General features: G+C 41.6%; 1 protein-coding gene across 1 annotated transcript in view; it reads right to left on the bottom strand.

Moving 5' to 3' along the window:
* Nucleotides 1-24,346, bottom strand: part of ARHGAP10 (Rho GTPase activating protein 10) — a 262,121-nt gene that overhangs the window by 53,838 nt on the left and 183,937 nt on the right. Inside the window, exons 17-18 of the mRNA XM_038755281.1 lie at nucleotides 19,335-19,440; nucleotides 18,493-18,652 (exon numbers count right to left, since the gene is read on the bottom strand). Of these exons, the coding sequence (XP_038611209.1) occupies nucleotides 18,493-18,652; nucleotides 19,335-19,440 (266 nt within the window). The remainder of the gene's footprint in view (nucleotides 1-18,492; nucleotides 18,653-19,334; nucleotides 19,441-24,346) is intronic.

Here is a 24,346-nt window from a genome sequence, read left to right as displayed (position 1 = left end):
TTTCTGAGCAGAATTTTGGTATGGATTGAGAGACAAGGAGGCAAAATCAAAAGGAGCAACAGGCATTGCCTACAACAAAGATGCCAGCACAATAAAGAGCCATTGTGTGTACAGAATGAGGTTGGGATTGTGGATATTGGACTGGTCTCTTTAGGCGACCACTGGTGAAAAACATGTCCTTGGCAACTTCTTCTAGCATAAGTATACTATATACACACCTCAAATAACTACAAGCTGTAGTCTTGACAAAGACACCTTAAGCACTTTAACTATTTGCTGATATTTTAGTTCTATTTTTTTCTGCCATAGAACTTGAGTTTTGAGGTCAGTTCTACATTCTTGGGATTTTTTTTGGCTTACACCTTCAGAATGGCTTATTTTGCTTTTAGCAACTTCTTTCTCCTCTGGAAGAGAAAAGGCCAACCCCTTTGTAACAGATTTCACCATCTCTGTATCTAATTCCGGGTTCAAAATTGAAACTATTTTCTCAGAGGGTGGCCAGAATTCCCATATCAAAATGACCCATGTGTTCAAGTTCTAGAAATGCTATGTACATACAAACATACCTCTCTCCAGGTATTACTATATACACATGTCTTTAAACTCAGTATATCTTTTGCCTTGACACTAAATGACCACTCATTAACTTTCTCTAAACATGGTACACTAATTTTGCAGATTCTTCTTCATGGGGTTTAGAGAAGATGATATTAATGTGATTTGATCCATGCATGCAAAAATGACTGATCGGTCTAATATGAGACCAATACTTCTTTCCACATCCTAGGCAAGTTTGTAATGGCAGGGTGTAGAGGTAAGAGCAAAGGATTTAGAATTAGGAAAACTAAGTTCTGAGTCAGCTATGTGACCACAGACAAGTTATTTAACCTTACTATGCCTCCGTCATTTTTGTACATATCCACTTTCCCTCTTTGTAATTTATTTTTTTGTCTCTATCCCCCTCTAGATTGTATGATCCTTTTGAATTGTACTGCCCCAATCACCTAGTACATACAGTATTCTCCACTCAGTAAGCACTCAAATGCCGCTGACTGATTGAGTGAGCTCTAAAAGGGGGACAATAATGCCTCTCATCACTCCCCAGGGATACTGTGAGGGTGAGATATGCAATGATTTTGGAAAAAAATTAAAAAGGATAAATTCGAGTTGATATTATCATTTTTAATGACTGCCCAGGTCTATTTAAACATTGTTTTATTACAATTGTTGAAAATCATCTGCTGAATCCAAAGAGTGAAATACAAAAGAATTTCAAAACAGACAACCCAGTAACAACAAAGAATCCCCAAAATGGAATGTCGGTTGAATAGGAACTTATTAAAATTTTTTCCCCAGGAGTGTTAGCACAAAACAAAAGTCTAACACTCTTGTTGCAAGTCCTGGATATTACAATTCAATTAAATGGTTGTGATTTATTTATAGTTTGAGTGCCAGAATATTCCATGCAATGCAATCTTTTTAATCAGTCAGAAAGGTGTCCAGGGAGAAGTAAAGACAGATAGTAGAGTGGAAGAAGGTAAAAGATTGACATTTACACAATTGTTAACATACCTTCATTGTGACAGAAAGATTACAGATGTGTTAATTACCTTCTAACTTAGGAAAGTTAAAACATAGGAACCAGTTCTCATTAATCAGAGCTCAACTATTACTTGTCTGTTACTCAGAAAATACAGACCCAAACCTGAATCTCTCTAGGACTTGACACAACAAACTGTTCCTTTCAATGCGCTTTAGTCAAAGGAAAAAACAGGCAAAAATAACTTCAAATTTTAAATACCTTTTAAGAGAATAAAATGGTGGAATAAAAAGCTTCATTAAATACAGTTCTCATCTCTGAATTAAAAAGAATATTCATATGGGTACATTTGGGAAAAGTTTTGATTAGCTAGGAATGCTATGAACCACAGAAACTTCAAGTTTGGCAAAATTCTTTAAATAATAATGATGGTATTTGTTAAGCTCTTACTATGTGGCCGAGCACTGTTTTAAGCGCTGGGGTAGATACAAGGTAATCAGGTTGTCCACATGGGGCTCACAGTCTTAATCCCCATTTTACAGATGAGGGAACTGAGGCACAGAGAAGTTAAGTGATTTGCCCAAGGTAACAATGCAGACAAGTGGCGGACCCGGGATTAGACCCCACTTCCTCTGACACCCAAGCCCATGTTCTTTCCACTGAGCCACGCAGCTCCTGAGAAATAACTCTCATACTCACTGAATATACACTATTACAAATGCAGTTTTCTGGGTGTGCCCTCAGTAAAAACACTTGGGCACAATTTTTTTTTTATAAAGTCTACACGTGGAAAGATTTGGAAAATGCACTGGCAATAGTTTCCAAAGTTCACAGAAATATTAACACATTCACGTTTAACCCTCTTATTACTAACCAAATCCATTTTTAGTTTCCAGCTACCAATATTCCAGTGAAAGGAGGACAGTGAGTTAAGGCTTCCCAAGTGGTGTCCTAACTTCAGTAGCAGTAGTGGCAGTAGAAATAGTATTTACTAAGCACTTACCATGTACAGAGTACTGTACTAAGTAAATTCTGGGAGAGAATATGCAGGGGAGAATTGGACATGGTCCCTGACTCTTGGGGGTTCACACCCTAAGAGTAATGTTCAAAGTAAAGAGATGATCTCTGACTCCTCAGATCTTAAAGCTTTCCTGTTGAAAGAAACTCTACACTCTCATCATGAGGAAAGCTGCCCCTAGACCAAAGTACCTCAACTTCATTTGTTTGAGACCCCGAGCAGTACTGTGGCCTAATGGAAAAAAGCATAAAACTGGGAGTCAGGAGATGCTAGTTCCCACTCTGCTGCTTGCCTGCTGTGTGACCTTAGGCAAATCACTTAACTTCTCTGTGCCTCAGTTTCCTCATTTGTCAAATGGGGATTCGATACCCGTTATCCCTCTTAAGATCGTGAGCCCCGTGTGGGACAGGGACTGTATCCAATCTGCATATACAGTATCTACCTCAATGCTTGTACAGTGCTTGGCAAATAGCACTTAATGAATACCGCAATTATTTTTATTAAAAGACAAGCAGACTCATTTCTGATGAGTAACGGGCCTGTTCATTCATATATAATTGCCACGGCACTCCTTCAAATTAAACATTTATCCCTCCCTAGTAAGCAACTGTCATAAGCAGATAAGCACCCTGATTGACAATTCCCTCCACACAATTTGCCTTAATATACTTTCACCTTCTAATGGACAGGTTATTCACAATGGATAGAATTTAGCCCAGTCCCAATATAAAAGTCTAGAGGATGCTTTAGGATTTTTACTCACCCCATCTAAAAGGGGGCAAATGCAATGACAGGCTGATAAGTTTTCATGGAATGCGCCTGTTGCTAAATGGCCCAACGTGGCCTAGTGGATAGAGAATGGGCCTGGGATTCAGAAGGACCTGGAATCTAATTCCAGCTCTGCCATTTGCCTGCTGTGTGACCTTGAGCAAGTTGCTTAGCTTCTCTGTGCCTCAGTTCCCTCAACTGTAAAATGGGGATTAAGACTGTGAGCTCTGTGTGGGACAGGGACTGTATCCAACCCGATTTCTTGATATCCACCCCAGCACTTAAGTAAAGTTTCTGGCTCATAGTAAATGCTTAAATACCACAATTAATATTTAGAAGATTTGATACTTTTGGCCTCAATAATAATAATAATGATGATGGCCTTTATTAAGCGCTTACTATGTACCAAGTACTGTTCTAAGCGCTGGGGGGATACAAGGTAATCAGGTTGTCCCACATGGGGCTCACAGTCTTAATCCCCATTTTACAGATGAGGTAATTGAGGCACAGAGAAGTTAAGTCACACAGCTGACAACTGGCAGAGCTGGGATTTGAACCCATGACCTCTGACTCCAAAGCCCGGGCTCTTTCCACTGAGCCACGCTGCTTCTAACTCTGTTCTAACTCTAACTCAACTCTGCACAACTTGACTCGATGTTTGCTTAAATTGATGAAGGCCGTTCCCTGGAGACAGCCTTCCGGTTTGTGCATCCTGACCTCTCAGGGACCTGGCTCGGGTGATGGCTGCTAGCCTGGTGGGCGGTATCTGGAATTCTGGATTTTCCCCTCTTGCTCCACTGACTTCTTGCCTAGAATTTGAGGACTCGCACGAAGGACCAGGGCCGCGGGATGGAAGGGACCAAAATTCCACCTGCCCCTCTCGTAGAACTGTCGACTTCAATGAACTTGGGATCTGTGACCTTTGGACATTTGATATTTGCCCCACCCCCAACTCCACAGCACTTATTACATATCTTTAAATTGCGTATTATAAATTATTTATTTCTATTAATGTCTGTTTCCCCCTCTTGACTGTAAACTCATTGTGGGCAAGGAATGTGTCTGCTAATTCTGCTGTATTATACTCTCCCAAGCGCTTAGTGCAATGCTCTGCACATTGTAAGTTCTCGATAAACACCATTAATTGGTTGAATCTCCAAGAAGTACTCGGCAAATATGGCCATTTCGCTAGGACAGAATTACCACACGGTAGCCTAACCCGACAGCAACCAAAACAACCCTCTAGACTGTAAGCTCACTGTGGGCAGGGAATGTGTCCGCTTATGGTTATATTGTACTCTCCCAAGCATTTAATACAGTGCTCTGCACAAAGTAAGTGCTCAATAAATACGACTGAATGAATCAAATGAAATTAATGGGAAAAAACAAAAGTACTAAAAAACTGGCTGACTATTCATCATCATCAATCGTATTTATTGAGCGCTTACTATGTGCAGAGCACTGTACTAAGCGCTTGGGAAGTACAAATTGGCAACATATAGAGACGGTCCCTACCCAACAGTGGGCTCACAGTCTAAAAGGGGGAGACAGAGAACAAAACCAAACATACCAACAAAATAAAATAAATAGGATAGAATAGGAATAGGACTATTCCTTAAAGCCATGTTTTATTACCATTGCACGGACACACACAACCTGTAGCGTACTTGTGCGTGGGCCTAGCTGATCTTGAAATCCTCTTAAGACACAAGAAGCACTCCAAGTGAGCACCCTCCTTCCTCCCTCCTACCAACAGGACTCTAGTGTGTGCCACTGCAGCAAGAGAAGGTAAGCAAGTGTTGATTTGTGACAACAGCTTGATTTTTATAGACCCACAGAGGTGCTCTACCCTTGTCGGTCTTCTTACTCCCATTACGTTTGACCTTCACACTCCTGTTCAGATATGAATCAGATCCTGCCCCCCTGGGGTAAAATATGGGACTTGATCTCTACCGAACACATTCCACGCCCCTCAGCCTTCTTTCAACTTGGAATGATGTGACCCCCCTTTTCACGAGCCAGAAATATTTCGAAACTTGGAGGCTGGCAAAACGCAAGCTCAAACTAGCCATTGAGCCTGCAGGGGAAGGGCAAAATCTAAAAGGTTAACACTTGGTTTCTTGGATCCCCTGTAAGTTTGGAATTTGCTGACTAAGCATGTTAAAGTTCCTATTATTCCAAGTGCAAAAAGAGGCACCTTCATCTCTGCTGATCTCACTCTGTATTTGAACCATCCTGGACACAAATGTTTCCAATCACCATGAATACAGCTGTGGTGAGCTGTCTTTTAAGTAGATTTGTTGAACTGGGAGAAGGATGACCTTTTGGATAAAATACCTATTTATCTGTCTGCTTCAGGAAATAGAAACTCAAACTCTCTTTTCATACTACATATGTCACTGTAAACCTTAAAAAGCCTCTTTAATTTAAGGCTGCAGGCTAGCCTCATTTGTTTATGAAGCATCATGACCTAGAGGAAAAAGTCTGGGCTAAGAGGAGAACAAAGTTCTAACTCAGGTTCTGCCACTTGCCTGCTGTGTGACCTTGGGCAAGTCACAACTTCTCTGTGGCTAAATTTCCCCATCTGTAAAATCAGAATAAAATAAATACTTTCCCTCCATCTTAATAATAATAATAATAATGGCATTTATTAAGTGCTTACTATGTGCAAAGCACTGTTCTAAGCCCTGGGGAGGTTACAAAGTGATCCGGTTGTCCCATGGGGGGCTCACAGTCTTAATCCCCATTTTACAAATGAGGGAACTGAGGCCTAGAGAAGTTAATTGACTTGCCCAAAGTCACACAGCTGACAATTGGCAGAGCTGGCATTTGAACCCATGACCGCTGACTCCAAAGCCCGTGCCCTTTCCACTGAGCCCCGAGTGGGATAGGGACTGTGCTATCTGATTATCTTGCACCTTGCCAGGCATTTAGCACAGGGAAAAATCTTAATAAATATCATTATTGTTCAAGAAGGGTTTTTAAGTAAGTGTTTTATAAACCAGAGGAGGAGTTACACTTTTTCAAGGCTTTCTCCAAAGACTTATGTTCAGTGAGTATTTGGATACTGCCTTTCTTCTGGGTTCTTTTCCATTGAAAACCTGGCACTTTTTTTCTGCCTTACAGTGGAAGGTCAAAACCTAGTCAGAAATAGGCCCCTGAAAAATCGTTAATCTTCACTTCCATGACAAATTGCTCCAGTTCCTATTCTAGATGAATCCTGAGCTGCTCTCATTTTTAATATTTATTAAACGTTTGCTATGTGCTAAGCACTGTGCTAACTGATGGAGCAGATACAAGGCGATCAAGTCAGATACAGACCCTCACAGTCCAAGGAGGAGCGAGAAGGTATCGAGTCCCCATTTTACATATGAGAAACCTGAGAAATAGAGAAGTGAAGTGACACAGTAAGCAATTGGCAGATTCGGGATTGGAAGCCTTGTCCTCAGACTCCCAGATGTCTGCACTTTCCCTTAGACTGTGCTGCTTCCAGAATATAAAGTGCTTGGGTCAATGGAGATGGAAATTTCCTGATCACTGAAGAATTAAATTTTAGGCAGTTCACCAAGCGCTGCAAAATAAGCAATGTCAGAAAACTACTACTAAGGGACAGGAAGCTGTCCAGAAATCCAGAAAACTTACATCTCCCAGAATAAAAGGGAAATGACGTGGAAAAATGAGACAGAGAAAATGGGCTGAAATATACTAGTAATGCCACCCCAAGTTTGAGAAAAATAACTATTTTATTGATCAAGTGGGGGTTTCTTTAATCCAGGTTGCAGTTGGTGACTCCTAAAAAAATGCCTCAATAACCATCTACGTTTATGCATTTAATTTAAAACTGCTACAGTTCACAATATTTCATAAGGTGTCCTTCAGGAAGGGTCACTTCTATTAGAATTCAAAATTCCTTGGATGGAATTACTCTCTTGTGGGCCTGGGCCAATTACATTTTGCAGGGCCCTTGCATACGTCTTTCTCCAAGTTTAAAACAAAATAATCATAATCATGGCACCAAGGCTACTAACACAACACTACATCTGCCTTATTATTAATATAGAGCCATTCTGTGGCTATATTTCAGTCATAAAGTCTACCTGATACAGTTATAATTTCCAAAAGCCTACTCATGTTAGAACTGGAACCTTCACATCGCTTCTCTTCCATAACGCAATACTCCAGTTCTTTCCCAAGTCCAGCCCTGACTTTCCCCCAAAGGAAAGAATGGATTCCCAATGAAAAATTTCTCCAGCTCCTGTAGACAATACATTTTACATTCTTTTCTGGTTTCTCATGTACCTAATTGTGGATTTACTTTTGCAGTGTTGCAACCCCAGAAGTGCCTGTGCTACTCCAATTCAGTAAAGTGGCAACAGATGGCCGGCATGGTTTAGTGAAAGAGCAGACGACGTGGGTTCTAATCCCGGCTCTGCCACATGTCTGCTGTGGGACCTTGGGCAAGTCACTTCACTTTTCTGGGCCTCAGTCACCTCAACTGTAAAATGGAATTAAGACTATGAGCCCCATGTGGGAAAGGGACTGTGTCCAACCTGATTACCTTGTCTCTACCCAGTGCTTAGAACAGGGCTTGGCACATAGTAAGCGCTTAGCAAATGTCACAATTATTCATTATTATTATTATTATTATTAGGAGCCCGACTGCACCAGGAAGGACTGCTTTTTGGAGGGGGAGGAGAGAGACAGGAAAGGAGAGCTTGAGATAATCAATTATCTTTTTTTAGCACTTACTGTGTGCACTATACTAAGCATTTGGGGGAGTACAACGTAAGAGGTGCTAAACATGTTCCCTGCTCACAAGGAGCTTGTGGTCTAGAAGGGAAGACAGACATGAAAATAAATTATAGATACGTACATAAGTGTGGAGCTGAGGGTTGGGGAATAAAGAGTACAAATCCAAGTGCAAAGTTGATGCAGAAGGGAGGAGGACATGGGGAAACGAGAGATTAGTCAGGGAAGGCCTCTTGGAGGAGAAGTGATTTTAATAAGGCTTTGAAGGCGGGGCGAGTGATGGCCTGTTTGATATGAAGGGGGAGCTCCAGGCCAGAGGCAGGACGTAGGCGAAAGGCAGGCGGTGAGATAGATGAGATAGAGGTAGGGTGAGTAGGTTGGCATTAGAGGAGTGAAGTGAGCGTGCTGCACTGAAGTAAGAAATCAGTGAGAAGATACGAGGGGACAAAGTGATTGAGTGCTTCAAAGCCAATGGTAAGGAGTTTCTGTTTGATGCAGAGGTGGATGGAGGGTTTTGGCAAGTGGGAAAACGTGGACCGAAAATTTTTGTTTTTTAGAAAAATGATCCAGGCAGCGGAGTGAAGTATGGACTTGGAGTGGGGAGAGACAGGAAGCAGGGAGGTCAGCAAAGAGGCTGATGCAGTAGGCAAGGCAGGTTGGCATCAATTCTTGGATCACCGTAGTAGCAGTTTGAATGGAGAGGAAAGGGTGGATTTTAGCGATGTTGTGAAGATAGTACCTAATCTTGGCAAAGTCTTATTTTCCTTGCCCTCTAATCTTCAAAAAGGCTCAATGATGTTTCCGCAGTAGTTCCTTGTGCCACACTTCCTGATTTGAGAGGCTCCTTTCATTATCAAAAGAGTTATCCTGGATCAATGCATAGTGGTTCCTATGAACCCCTTACATTAGTGAGCTGGGAAAACTGTTCAACAGGGAATATTATGTGGAGTCAAAATATGCAGAAAATAATTACTAATGAGGCCACTTCTTGGCTACAGCAGATCTCTTGTCTGCATCTGAACTGATAACTTCAAAGAACTTTGGAATGAAGACGAGCCCCATGGCAAGTGCCTTCAGAACCATTCACAAGGCATTCTACGGGAATACTGTGATGTTGAGAAACAATGTAGAATTATTACTTAAGGGAACTCCCCCGAAGACGAGTTCCTTCATGGTTTAAGGAAGTGCCAATTCATCAATCTTTTGAATTAATTACCCCTGTCTCTTTATTTTCAACTTCATCTGAAGTAGATATGCTATTGAAAAGAAAGCTTGTGGTAGGTGTCGTCCCAAGAATTACTGGCAAACTGCCCTTTGCGTAAAGAACTGAAGGCCTCAATTCTCGCCTCGAGGAGGGAACGGCCCCATGAGACAATTGCATGTGGGACAGAAATATCCATCACAGAGAGAACTTGACCTAAGCAGTTGGTGAGGGCCTGCGGAGGTTACAGAGAGGATGGCTAGTAGAGATTCGTGGTTAAGAGGCAGACTGTTCACATCTTGTATTTTTTTATATATAAGTCTCTAACTTGAGGAACTAGGTTGGCGTAAAATACTCACTGTAACCCATGTTTGTTTTGTAATTAAGAATACGTAATAATGATGGCAAACAATACACCAGCTGTGCAATCATTAATATGACTTTTCTAACACATGCAGCTAAGCACTGGCAGGTGTGCATTGTATAGCTAAAGTCCATGACCCTATGAAACCCAAGTCAAGGATTTCCTTCCTTACTCCCAGACATACAGATGTGTTTCTGTGCCATGTAGAGGGGCAATGGGTTCCAACTAGGGAGCAGTGTTGACAACTCCCTACAGGTTAACGGGGGGGGGAAAACCATACACTCATGCCCATGTTTTAAGTACGCCACACAATTAAATGAATTTTTGCCCACAGTTAATTCACACGGAGGTGTACACCGACTACTCCAAGGGAAAATGTTTATGACAACTGGGTAGGAAAGCTAGCGGACTCTTAAATCGAACTCAAGATTTTTACAAATAAGATAGGCATACTAGGATTTAGTCTACTCATTTGACTATTATGTTTATTGAACAGGTGCCGAGCTGGCTGCATAATTTACTCTGTCTTAAGGTGCGGAGGACAGGTTCATACTACTACTACTTAGACCAGGATGGTCCAAGGAAACTAGGGAGGTAAAAGGGAATATTCATTCAATCAACCGTATTTATTGACTGCTTACTGGCACTTGACTAGCACTTGGGAAAGTACAATACAACAATAAACAGACATTCCCTGCCCATAGCAGTGATAAGGATAATAACCATAAAAATATTTGTTAAGCACTACTTACTACATGCCAAGAACTCTCCCAAGCACTGTACTAAGAACTGGGGTAGAATCAAAATGATCAAGTCAGACATGACAGTCCCTGTCCTAAGCAGGGTTCACAGTCTAGGGGGAGGGTGAGCAGGGACTGAATTCCCATTTTACAGGTGAGGATACTGAGGCACTTGGCTGATCTGGTACCACTAACCCACAGCCCTGGATCATCTTCACCTCCTCACCGTACCTTGTTCTCGACTGTCCCGCCATCGACCACTGGGCCCCCGGCCCACGTCATCCCCCGGGCCTGGAATGCCCTCCCTCTGCCCATCCGCCAAGCTAGCTCTCTTCCTCCCTTCAAGGCCCTACTGAGAGCTCACCTCCTCCAGGAGGCCTTCCCAGACTGAGCCCCTTCCTTCCTCTCCCCCTCGTCCCCCTCTCCATCCCCCCATCTTACCTCCTTCCCTTCCCCACAGCACCTGTATATATGTATATATGTTTGTACATATTTATTACTCTATTTATTTATTTATTTTAGTTGTACATATCTATTCTATTTATTTTATTTTGTTAGTATGTTTGGTTTTGTTCTCCGTCTCCCCCTTTTAGACTGTGAGCCCACTGTTGGGTAGGGACTGTCTCTATATGTTGCCAATTTGTACTTCCCAAGCGCTTAGTACAGTGCTCTGCACATAGTAAGCGCTCAATAAATACGATTGATGATGATGATCTTCACAATCCACTTCCTTTGCTTCTGTTCAAGAGCATTGCTGCAGGTTAGATTTAGTAGTATCCAAACTACCACTATGCTGATCCAAGAACTTATCCTATCCTCCTCTGGCTGCTCCATCAGCCTCCTTGCTGACCTCCCTGCCACCTGTCTCTCCCCTCATTCCAGTCTGTACTTAACTCTGCTGCCTGGATCATTTTTCTAAAAACATGTTCAGTCCTCGTTCACCCACTCCTCAGGAACCTCTGATGGTTGCCCATCCCCACCCCATAACAAAGAGAAATGCCTTACCATTAGCTTTAAGACATGTAATCAACTTATCCCCTGCTTTCTTACCATGTTAATCTCCTACTACAACCCAGCAAACACACTTTGTCCTCCAATGTCAACTTATTCAGCTGTTCCTCGATCTCATCTATCTTGCTGCCGATTCTTCACCCAAATCCTGCCTCTGGCCTGGAACTCCTTCCCCCTTCCTAACCAACAGACCACTACTCTCTCCATTTTCAAAGCCTTATTAAAAGCTGCTTGTGGGCAGGGAACATGTCTACCAACTCTGTTACTCAGTACTCTCCCCAGCACTTATTTAGTTCAGTCCTCTGCACACAGTACTCATAAATATGATCGATTGATTGGATCCACAATGCCCACCCCACTGACACAACTACATTGCTTCAAACCCCTTCCACAACCCTGCCAAATTAAACTGGAAATTTGGGATCACGGCAGGGTCAAGTCCTGGATTCAGTCACCATGGCATCTCCTTTCAGAGTTACAGTTCTCCACATATTCCGTTTTTATTTCTAATTTCCTCTACCACAGAGCACAACTAAGGATCACATCACTGCCATTCTCAATGACTGAGTAATGGCTCTAAAGACTTTTGTTTCTGAAACAACAGAGAGAGAAATACACACTCTGACTAGAGACATAATTACAGACTGAGAGCTAAGGCAACCTCTTCTCACTCTGATTGAAGCCAGCATGGTTGAATCCTTATATCAAAGCCAGGAGAGACAGGAATGTTCCAGAAAAGTTTAAAATGGGGCTGTTTTCCAGACCAAGACATCCGAGAGATAAATACGGGCTGACAGACAGAAATGAATCTGGAAATTTGAGAGAATGAGTCTTGCATAATTTTCTTTCCTGATATTAGTTAATGGGTGGGAAGGGCATTTGACTATTTAGTTCTCAGCATGGCTTAGTGAATAGAGTGTGAGCCTTGGAGTCAGAAGGTCATGGATTCTAATCCCGGATCCGCCACATGTCTGCTATCACCACTTCTCTGGCAAGTCACTTCACTTCTCTGGAGCTCAGTTAACTCATCTGTAAAATGGGGATTGAGAGTGTGCGCCCTATTTGGGACAGGGACTGTGTCCAACTTGGCTAACTTGCATCTACCCCAGCACCTAGAACAGTGCTTGGCACATATTATGTGATTAACAAGTACCATAATTATTATTATTATTATTATTCTCCTTAAGAGCACAGTAAGTGCTCAATAAGTACGATTGAATGAATGAATGAATGAATGAATGAATAAGCAGAGTCAATGCTTACCGGCAAATTTAAGGGACTAAGTTGAACAAGTATCTTCTCCAAGGACTTAAAGGTCTAAAATAAAAACTGTATAATCTGTATTCATTTGTGTTCATGTTTTTATCGGTGTCTATGATAAGCCCTCTATTTCCCCAGCTCCCTCTCCCACCTGCAGCATCTATGTGCTTGGATCTGCAACCTTTGGGCATTTGATAGTCACCCCTCCCTCAAACCCACAGCATTTTTGTACATATCTTTAAATTCTCTATTAAAATTTTTTATTTATATTAATGCCTGTCTCCCCCTCTAGACTGTAAGCTTGTTGTGGGCACGGAACATGCCTTTTGTGTTGTATTCTCCCAAACAGATCATTTACAAACATATGTCCATCCTTTGCCTTCCCACTCCAATCAATCAATCAATGGTATTTGAGTGCTTGCTGTGTGCAGAGCATAAGAAGAATAATGGTATTTGTTAAGCACTTACTATGTGCCAAGCACTGTTCTTAGCACTGAGGTGGATACAGGTAAATCGTGTTGGACACAGTGCCCCTGTCCCACATGGGGCTCACAGTCTCCATCCCCATTTTACAGATGAGGGAACTAAGGCCCAGAGAAGTGAAGTAACTTGGTGCAATGGGAACATGGTCACTTTCCCCAGTAGCCCACACCCAGTTACCTGGACTGTTCTCCATCCCAATGGGTTTGCTAACTGGCTCAACATACATAGCCAGGAGTGGAACGGAACATTCTACAATCGACTGGCTGCTTCACACTCACAACATTTCTATCAAGGGAGAGGCATACCATTTAATGGGCCTGAGGAAGGAACAAGGAGTTATGGACCAAAATATCAGAAAAATTCAGTTGCAAAACTAGAATCCACTCAAATGTCCTGTTCTTAGTTCACTAAACCTAACTGCCGTCAATAGCGCATTCCATTGGCCCATCCTCAGCCCCACAGCCATTACGTTTATATCCGTAATTTATTTATTTAATGTCTGTCTCCTCTTCTAGACTGTATGCTCGTTGTGGGCAGGGAACGTGTTTACCAACTCAGTTATACTGCATTCTCCCAAACTCTTAGTAAAATGCTTTGCACACAGTAAGCGCTCAATAAACACCGTTAATTGATTGATTTCTTTTAAAGGGGGTTCTGCAAGAATGCAGTCCTCATGATGTAAGAGAAGTTCTGTTACAGGAAAAGGAAGTAGTTATGAATCAGGTGTCATGGACCAGAGGAAAGAGCATCCCAAATCCTCAAAGAATGACCTGATCGAGCGGCAATATGCCAGTGCCATAAATTTCCCATCAGTTCAATTGTAATCGTTATTGTTTCCATCTTTCCGCCTTACTTATGATTCACACTGACTATGTGCTTTATCAGTAACTGAAAAGGAAGATGCCAATTTTAGCAGTTTGGCCAGCAGCAGTGGCAAGAGTAAGAGTGGTGGCAGCAGCATTTCAACAGCCAGAGAATCGATGTAGATTCTGTAGTAAATTTAACTATAACCTAATACAATGCTATCAAACCAAAATCCTGTGAAACTCCAATGACAGATGGAGAGGACAAGCCTGAAGCACAGTATAAAGCTGAGGTTAATCTAAAACACCACATTTAAAATAAACGTTTTAAATCCAATTAAAATGTCAAACACTTAACCAGCTGAACATGGAAAACGGAGAAACAGTATTCTTCATTTTCAAATTTCTTCAAATATTCCATAGTCCGGGAGAGCAGAAAGCACTTGGCTAAGTACAGGACTCACAGAGAATCTGGGTTTCAACTCAAACTAAAAATTCTCAAGTTTCAAGATTCTTGCTTTACTCTTGGAACAAAATACAGCTTTCTGGTTTGCACAGGAGGACAAGGGATCAAAACGGTTCAAAACGCATCCCAAAACCTCTACAACACAAGTTCAAAATGTGTTAAGCATAAATGAAGCCAAAACATATGGATTAAGTTTCCGCCAAAATGCATGTGGATTTAATAAAAGGGGAAAGGAGCTAAGGCCAAAATGTGCCTTGGGTATCGTTGAATCCTAAGCATTTGCAAAAAGGTTTGAGGCATTTATCAAATCCAAGACACATCTAGAATTGTCTCATTTTAATTTCCTTTTAAAAGAAGCAGCGTGGCTCAGTGGAAAGAGCACGGGCTTTGGAGTCAGAGGTCATGGGTTCGAATGCTGACTCCGCCACATGTCTGCTGTGTGACCTTGGGCAAGTCACTTAACTTCTCTGAGCCTCAGTTACCTCATCTGTAAAATGGGGATTAAGACTGTGAACCCCACATGGGACAACCTGATCACTTTGTATCCCCCCCAGCGCTTAGAACAGTGCTTTCTAACAGCGCTTAGTAAGCGCTTAACAAATGCCAACATTATTATTATTATTATTATTAAGAAAAAGTTACAACCACCCAATGGGGTGATTTCACCACAGACAGTTTACATTTCCTACAGTCTTAAGTAGGAGCAGGAATCAGTCCATCAATAGTATTTATTGAGCACTTACTAGGTGCAGAGCATTCTACTGAATGCTTAGGAAGAGTACAATATAACAGCGTTGGTAGACATGTTCACTGCCCACAGCTAGCTTACAGTCTAGAGGGAATGAAAGGAGAAGAGAAAAGTTTTCTTTCATTCACTTTCTATATGTAATCCCTCCAATCATCTCCTGCTTTTGTGAGGGAATGGTTTTCCTGCTCAGAGACACAGAGATACCTGCGGTGTGGGAAGAAAGTGAGGGTAGGGGGAGAGGAAGGGAGGGTGTTTGCCAGCCATGGAGCCACTAAGGTCTTCTGAAGTTTTACCCAGCAACTCCAACTTCTCAAGTGTCCTTGACGGGCTACCTATTTGATGAATCAAGGAGACCGATCCAAACCTTTGAAAGAAGCTGGGCATTTCGGCCCTTCTAAATCACCTGAGCGCTTGGGTCCGAAGACCACCCTACTTCCCCCACTGCATTTGGATGCATATCACACTTATTCCAATAACTGTCCCAAATTTTTGCAAGCCAAAAACAGGAGAGGATTACCACATGGTGGTAATAAGAGGGGTATGAGAAGAAAAGAAAAAGGGGGGGAAAAGGAATAGAAAGATAAGAGGGCACTTGAGACTGCGTAGCTTACTTTTCTCCTAAGTGTTGCACACAAGGAGCAGTGGATGAATTACAGTAACTACCCTCACATCCCCTCCATTCTCTTCTTGCTTCCCCTTTTAAAGAGGAAACAAAAGACCCTTCCCAGGGGTGTACTTGTCTCTTGTGAGCTACTTCCCTCTCCTACTCCAGAGCATGTACACTTAAAAGAAGAAATTCCTCTTTTAGCACTGCTGCATTCTGACCCTTCCCCTCCTTCTACCCCTGCATTCACCGCTATCAATTAGCAGGGAGTGGTATAAAATATTATGGACGTACAGAAGCTATCGTCTATTCTTTTGCTCCTTTATTTTAATGTATTTAACATCTGTCCCCCTGCTAGATTGTAAGCTCTTTGAGGGATAAGTTCATACCTATTAACTTATTTGTACGCTCCCAAGTGCTTATTACAGGGCTCTGCAAAGAATAGGTGGTCAGTAAATGCTACTGATTAAGTCTTTCCTCTCATTTCTGCTCCTTTTGCTTTTTCCCCTTCCAGTCTATTTTTGTTGTATAATTATCCCTGATGCTTTTTCTTCTTTCCTATGTCTGCTGTATATTTAAGTCTTTTCACTCAATCCTTTGCTCTTGCACATTCCACCACATTCCTTCTTCAAATTCATTTACTTTGAAATACCACTGCTATTTTGCTGTGTAGCTGTAGGAAATACATAAATATATGAAGATGTGCTGTGGTGAGGTATGCTTATCAATTATTGGTGAGTGGTACAAAAAACACTTCATTTCCTTCTCAAAAATCAGGGAGGAAGAATTTTATATTTACGTGTGTGTGTGTGTGTGTGTGTGTGTGTGTGTGTGTGTGTGTGTGTGTGTGTGTGTGTGTGTGGTATTTATTGCTTACTATGAGCCATGCTCTCTATTAAGCACTGGAGTATGACAAAATGTGAGAAGTGGTGAAGACTACGGTTTTCATGATCAATCAATCAATCGTATTTACTGAGCGCTTACTGTGTGCAGAGCACTGTACTAAGCGCTTGGGAAGTACAAGTTGGCAACATATAGAGACAGTCCCTACCCAACAGTGGGCTCACAGTCTAAAAGGGGGAGATCCCTTTTAGTCATGCATGATCCCTGCATGATGCAGTCTCTTAAACTTCCTCAGTCCAAACATCCTCATAACAATTATTACAATACTCTGCACACATTAGAAGCTAAATAAATCATTTGGTGGATAGTTGATTTAATTGCTCCACTGTTCCTCTTCCTTACACTATGATTTAGAGAAGCAGTGTGGCTCGGTGGAAAGAGCTTGGGCTTTGGAGTCAGAGGACATGGGTTCATATCCCGGCTCTGCCACTTGTCAGCTATGTGACTTTGGGCAAGTCACTTCACTTCTCTTGGCCTCAGTTACCTCGTCTGTAAAATGGAGATTAAGACTGTGAGCCCCCCGTGGGACAACCTGATCACCTTGTAACCTCCCCAGCGCTTAGAACAGTGCTTTGCACGTAATAAGCGCTTAGTAAATGCCATTATTGTTATTATTATTTACCATGTCATCCCACTTTTTCACTCCTTGTTCACAAACAGCTCTATTTCTGCTCAGAATGAAATCATGCACATTCTCTCACTTTAAAAATTATTGTTCTCTCTGATTTTGGACATGGTGCATTATATCAAATATATCTTGCTTTTTACTTTATTTTGTGAGTCACTACTAGAACACTAGCGAAAGGTGAAAACGCTGTACTCTAAAAGTAAACACTTATAACCAACAAAATTAGAAGAATCATAGCATAAGCACTCAATAAGCATAAGCACCTCCTCACTGTGCCTCGTTCTTGCCTGTCCTGCCGCCAACCCCCGGCCACGTCCTCCCCCTTGGCCTGGAATGTCCTCCCTCCGCACATCCGCCAAGCTAGCTCTCTTCCTCCCTTCAAAGCCCTACTGAGAGCTCACCTCCTCCAGGAGGCCTTCCCAGACTGAGCCCCCCCTTTCCTCTCTCCCTCCCCATCCCCCCGCCCTACCTCCTTCCCCTCCCCACAGCACCTGTATATATGTTTGTACAGATTTATTACTCTATTTATTTTACTTGTACATATTTACTATTCTATTTTGTTAATGATGTGCACCTAGCTTCACTTCTATTTATTCTGATGACTTGACACCTGTCCACATGTTTGGTTTTGTTGTCTGTCTCCCCCATCTAGACTGTGAACCCGTTGTTGGGTAGGGACCATCTTTATATGTTGCCAACTTGTACTTCCCAAGCGCTTAGTACAGTGCTCTGCACACAGTAAGCGCTCAATAAATACCACTGAATGAATGAATAACTTAAAACTATTACAAACTTAAATAACTTTAAAAATCAATCAATGGTATTTATTGAGCACTTACTGTGTCAGCACAGTAGCATTCGGCCCAATAATAATAATTATTACTATTATTATTACATTTGTGAATGTACTAAGTGCTGGAATAATCATGTCAGACACAGACCTTGCCCCATAAGGGGCACTTTGACTAAGAAGGAGGGAAAAAAGGATTTGAATCTCCATTTTACAAAGGAGGTAACTGAGGCAAAGAGAAGTGAAGTGACTTCTCCATGGTCACACAGCACGCAAGTGACAGAGTTGGGATTAGAATCCAGGCCCTCTGAGTCCCAAGTCCAGACTCTTTCCACTTGGATGTGGTGTTTCTCAACTTCATCATCATCTATTAAAAAAAAAAAAAGGCTACTCCTCAGCCCACACAAATAATTTACCTTTTCGTGGTTTTCAATCAAAATTTCCACTACAATGTTTTGAAACTTCAAGTCCATTATGGCAGCTACAGTTTCCTCCTGTGGCCTCATGAGGGTCGGTCCAAACACCACTCCTAAATTTGCCACCGTCATTAGATTTTGCTTGGAGTGGTTTGAAACACTTAATTTGATGAAAGGAAAGAAAAGAAAAAGAAAAAAAGAACATCAGAAAACAAGTTATTAGAGCTTCCCGCCAACACTCTTAGAATGCATTTTAAATGAAAACAGTACATTTCCTCCAACTACGAATTCTAGAAAGTAATCATATTCACTGTCTACACATTATGTCATATTTGGACATGGAATATAAGTAATTTCTCCCAACCTAAGCTTCGTTTTGTTTTTCTACAGCTAAACAAAAACATGGCCCCCCTGAAATGACTATCCCTAATTCGACAGAACAAACGCAGAGGATATGTTCGAGCCTGGAACTAGGTAGGTGTGAAACCAACCTAAATTTGATAACAGATCTACAGTATTCAGACTGCCAGAATTTCTATGGAGGGAGAGGGAGGGGACGTAAAAGTATAATATTACCTTCTTTCACTTCAAATCAAACCCTGAATTGTTGGCAGTGTTGTTAAGCAAATACTTAAATGTCTTTATGAACATATTAGATTTCTGTTCTCTTCTCCAAAACACACACGGTGAGTCAAACTTCCAGCCTGCTTTTACAGGTTTGGTTCCTGGTATTGTACACTTAACCACAGTTCCAACCACTACAAACACTGCTTATTGGACTCAAGAAACATCGTCTAGAGTAAGGGAGAGAAAGAAGCAAAAGGAAGAAAATGGGGGCTTACTTTGTTAAATGTTTCACCAAAATGTCCAACATTTCTTTGTTTTTCTCTGGGAGTTTGTGAACCAGAAAATGGATAGCATTGACTCTGGATTCTGGGGTGCCACATTCTTTTGGAAAAAAAATAAAATGGTTAATGAAACAGATGCGAAAATTAACTCATACAGCTGGAATGGTCTACCCAGCTTTCTTATTATAGCTTTCTTCAGGACTTAGGCATTGTCCCATATGAATCTCAAATGAATTATTCCCCATTTCCAAGCCCATTCTATCTGAAGTGTGTCCAATCCCCTACAACTTATCTGGTGAGATGAATGCAATTATTCAATGGATGGTATTAATTGAGCATTTACTGTGTGCAGAGGACTGTACTAAGAGCTTGGGAAAGTACACAGTGTAGGAAGCAGTGTGGCCTAGTGGAAAAGAGCATGGACCGGAGTCTGAGGACCTGGGTTCTAAATCCAACTCCGTCACTTTCCTCTTGTGTGACTGTGGGCAAGACATTAAACTCTGTGACTCAGTTTCCTCAGCTGTAAAATGGGGATTCAATTCCTGTTCTCCCTCCTAGTTAGACCATGAGCCCCAGGTGGAACAGGACTATACCTGACCTTGTATCTTCCCCAACACTTGGGAGATCACTTGACACATAGTAAGCACTTAATAAATATCATTAAAAAATCCACCAGAGTTGGTGGTACAATTTTGTCCACAAGAAGCTTAACAGTCCACAGCGAAAGGCTTCCTCATCTAGTTTACTCTTAAAAATGGACTTTTACTTAATTTTTAAGTAAAAATTTACTTAAAAATGGACAGCTACAGTTTTTACTTCTGGTACAATATCCTGTTAAAAGTATCCAACCTATGGGGAGGACACTGAACATAATACTTCACTGTGAGAGACGAGCGTTAAAGAGGTATGGAGGAAATGCTTTTGTCCTTGAAGCATTCTAAATCCATTACCTGCAAGGGTGACACAAGTTGTTATTGTTATTATGGTATCTCTTAAGTGCTTACTATGTGCCAAGTACTGTTCTAAGCACTGGGGCAGATACAAGGTAATCAGGTTGGACATGGTCCCTGTCCCACGTGAGGCTCACACTCTTAATCCCCATTTTCCAGATGAGGTAACTGAGGCATAGAGAAGTGAAGTGACTTGCCCAAGGTCATGCAGCAGACTAGTGGCAGAGCTGGGATTAGAACCCACAGCCTCAGACTCCTAAACCCGTTCTCTTGACATTAGCTGTTAACACTGCACCCAAGTTTCTATATCAGGCAATCCTTGGGACTATATTCAACAAAGACAGCAAGGATCATAAATGGAAACCTGGCTGGAGAATCAGCAGTCATTACGGCACCGGATAACACTATGAAAGCAAAAGATATTAGGAATGAACTGCATATATCCCTGATGCCAGCACTATAATTGTCTGAGCAGTTGGGGGCTAATAAACAGTCAGCAAATTCCCTATCTGGAAAAAAAAAAAAAACAAGCTTTCTGGCAACAACATCTTTCGATATCTCGTATACACTGAAAAATGACTAAAATAATCAATTTCTTGTTTAGGTTGTCTTTGGAAAAAGGGATGTGGGTTTAAAAAAATGAACTATATAAATACTGACTACAATTCCATAGGGGATGAAGTAGCAGTAACAACTGTCTAAATTAAAAATTCTATACCATTCCCCAGAAAATTGTACCGCACAATTAAGAAAACGAGGGGCAGAAAATGCAACCTCTATGCATTCTACCCATTAGTAATCCAATTGCTCTCCAAGAGAAATAATCATTCTTAAACACTTGAATTTTAACTGAAAAAAGTATGCTAGCAGACTAGTTTCCTTGCCACTATGAATATAATTTTCCTTTCCCTAAAAGCAGGTTCATGTTTTAAGAATTATGACCCAAACCAGCTCTCTCTCTCTCGCACCTCCACACTCAGTGTCCTTCTCTTCCAAATAGCTATGTGATTTTTTAATTTGTTAGTGTAAAACCCCACCCAAAAGATTTCAGAAAGGCTTCCAAATTGCTTTTTCTTCCCCTTTCACCCAGTTCTCCAGAACACTTTGGTGGGCCAGGTTGCCATTTTTCAGATGGATTATTCCTAGCCATTAGAGTGCCACTTGTCTCTGCTGTTTGGATAGAGGGGAAAAAAAACGCACAATGGGAAACCACATTCCCATTGTGTCCAGGAAAAAGAGCCCTGGGAATCTGGTTCCTCCACTCAGAGTTTGCTTTTCAGTGAAGAAATGGCAACACCCTGGCTTCTGTCTCAGAAGAGCTCACAAAACCATTGTGCCCTGGGCCTAGAAGGCTTCTGCTTAGATCTAGATTACCCCCTCTAGACTGTAAGCTTATTGTGGGCCAGAAACATTTCTACCGATTCTGTTAAACTGTACTCACCCAAGTGCTTAGTCTCTGCACACAGTAATCACTCAATAAATACCATTTTTTGATCTGCAGTCCATACTCACCTTCCCCCCAAAACACTTCTTATCACACCCTTAGTAAGAGGAAACTGCAGAGTTATTGTTCGAGCTCAGGGAACATTCCAGGCAGAGCATGGCAGACCAGTCCCTGCAACCCTATGTTCATTCAATCTTATTTATTTAGCACTTTCTGGGTGCAAAGCACTGTGCCAAGTGCTTATGTGTCCAGAAAACCCTGGTCTCCTCCCCAGTCAACTTTGGACAAAAGGAGAGCTAGAGTCCATATTTCTTACTCTCCAGAACCATGCACTTAATAATGAGGGCACTTGTTAAACATTTAATACTTGTCAAGCACTGTACTAAGTGCTAGGGTAGATAAAAGACAACCAGTGCAGACACAGTCCCCATCCCCCATTGGAATCACAGTCTAAGACGAAGGAGAACTGGTACTGAATTCACATTTTACAGATGAGGAATCTGAGGCACAGATAAGTTAGATAACTTGCCTAAGGGTGACGGCAGACAAGTGAGAAGCAGTGTGGCTTAGTGGACAGAGCACTAGCCTGCGAGTCAGAAGGACCTGGGTTCTAATTCCAGCTCTACCACCTGTCTGCTGTGTGACCTTGGGCAAGTCACTGTGCTTCTCTGTGCTTCTGTTACCACATCTGTAAAATGAGGAACAAGACCTAGACACCCATGCGGGACACGGATTGTGTCCAACCTGATAAGTTACTATGCACTCTAGCACTTGGTACATGGTCCTGAATTAGAACTCAGGACCTCTGACTCAGTTCTTTCTGCTAGGATACATGACTTCCCTGAACTACCAGCAGAGATAAGACTGTAAATACTGTGAATATAAATTCCTGAAGCCAACACACACATTTCCACTGAGAGTACTGAAGAAAAGAAACCAAGTGAGAAAACATAGGTATCGAACAGAAATATCAGAAGGAGAAGCTAAGTAATCGAACGCAGGACAGATGCAAATCACAGAGAAAAGTCAAAGGTTGATTTACAAATGAGGTTTGGAGAGCAGTCATGATGGGCTACTTTGACTGTGGATTTAACTACCAATGGCTATTCAGTCATAATTCCCGTTGTTGGGTGGGGACTGTCTCTATATGTCACCAACTTGTACTTCCCAAGCGCATAGTACAGTGCTCTGCACACAGTAAGCACTCAATACATACGACTGAATGAATGAATTTGTCTCCAATTTCTCTAAAAGTGTCTCAAAACTTGCCTCATACTTGAACCACTTTATTTCAATCCCTGCTAGCTGCCCAAAAACTCTCAGAAAGTAAAAACCCAAAGGACTTAAAACATTTGTTCTATTCTTTAGAAGGAGGCTACAGTGTAAAGAACAACACTGAACTGTCTAAAATTAGAGGTTTCTATTTAAAATGTGCCCTTTAACCATCCACTCTATTACTTGAACTTTTTCCTTTGTAAGTTTACTATAGATCTCATTCCAACCACAACTCCATTTGGCTACGAATCTACGCCAGTGATAACCAACTCCCTCTGCAGCCTCCTTTACAGGATCATAATATAGATTAGGGGTAAAGAGTTCATAAGATGCATCTGTTTACATAATGAACATACCACCTTGCAATTCACATTCAATTGCCCCCTATAAACACTTTACACTCCAATATGAAGGCCCCTTATTTTATAACTACTTGTGAGTTCTGATCTCTCCGGGACTGCTTTGACTGTGTTTAAGTTTGCCAAATCCAATGACCACAATGATGGTGTAAGCGTGCAGGCTCGTTAACACATAATATACATCGCTTATGGATCTTTAAAACCCAACCCTGAAATCACTTTATCTTTCTCTAACACAGTACTCTAGACAAGAACTGGCACTCTCCTACTTTTTCCAGTCTCAGAGGCAAACAAGATGAAACAATTGTCCTCCGACTTGAGTTTCATTTCTCTCCCCACCGTTTGCCAAAAATGCCGCAGGGGAGAAAGCAAAACGACCAAGCATTCGCTTGAGTCTGGGCCAAGAGAACTTTTTCCCCTTTCCCTTCCTCGTGCAACTCCGCTCTTTAAAAAGTCCACTTTCATTTGAAAACAAATGGCTGAAAAGTACAGTTTTTCTGCCATTTCCAAAAATCTCGTTTTAAGCGGTACGGGCTAATCGAGGTTGCACATTCCCCTCCTGCTGCAGCACACAAGCAAGCTTCAGGCCAGCCTGAGTACAGACCTCACAAGAAGACATTTCCAACAACGTCCAGGCAGCAGCAGTAACTCATGGGATACAAAGGAGCTGATACTTTTTTTTTTCCTTCCAGAAGACTGTACAAGTCAGTAATTTATTTAAAAGAGAAATGAAAAATGGAAATGGAATATAGAGATTGCATGAAAAAAATCACTGTTCAGCACAGGTCTATGTAGTAGGGCCAGGCATTCAAAAGTCTGCTGCTGTAGTCATCTAGTAAATTTACCCAATCACTGTGAGCCTTCATTTTCTCATCTACTAAGTCCTAAAATAGCTTATGCAAAATATTTTTTTAAAATCAAACAAAGCCTAAAAGAGATATAATATACATGACATAAAATGAATAAAGGAACAAATGA

Source organism: Tachyglossus aculeatus, chromosome 12, assembly GCF_015852505.1.
Source record: "Tachyglossus aculeatus isolate mTacAcu1 chromosome 12, mTacAcu1.pri, whole genome shotgun sequence".
In the NCBI taxonomy this organism is placed as follows: domain Eukaryota; kingdom Metazoa; phylum Chordata; class Mammalia; order Monotremata; family Tachyglossidae; genus Tachyglossus; species Tachyglossus aculeatus.
This window is presented reverse-complemented; position numbering and strand designations above follow the sequence as displayed.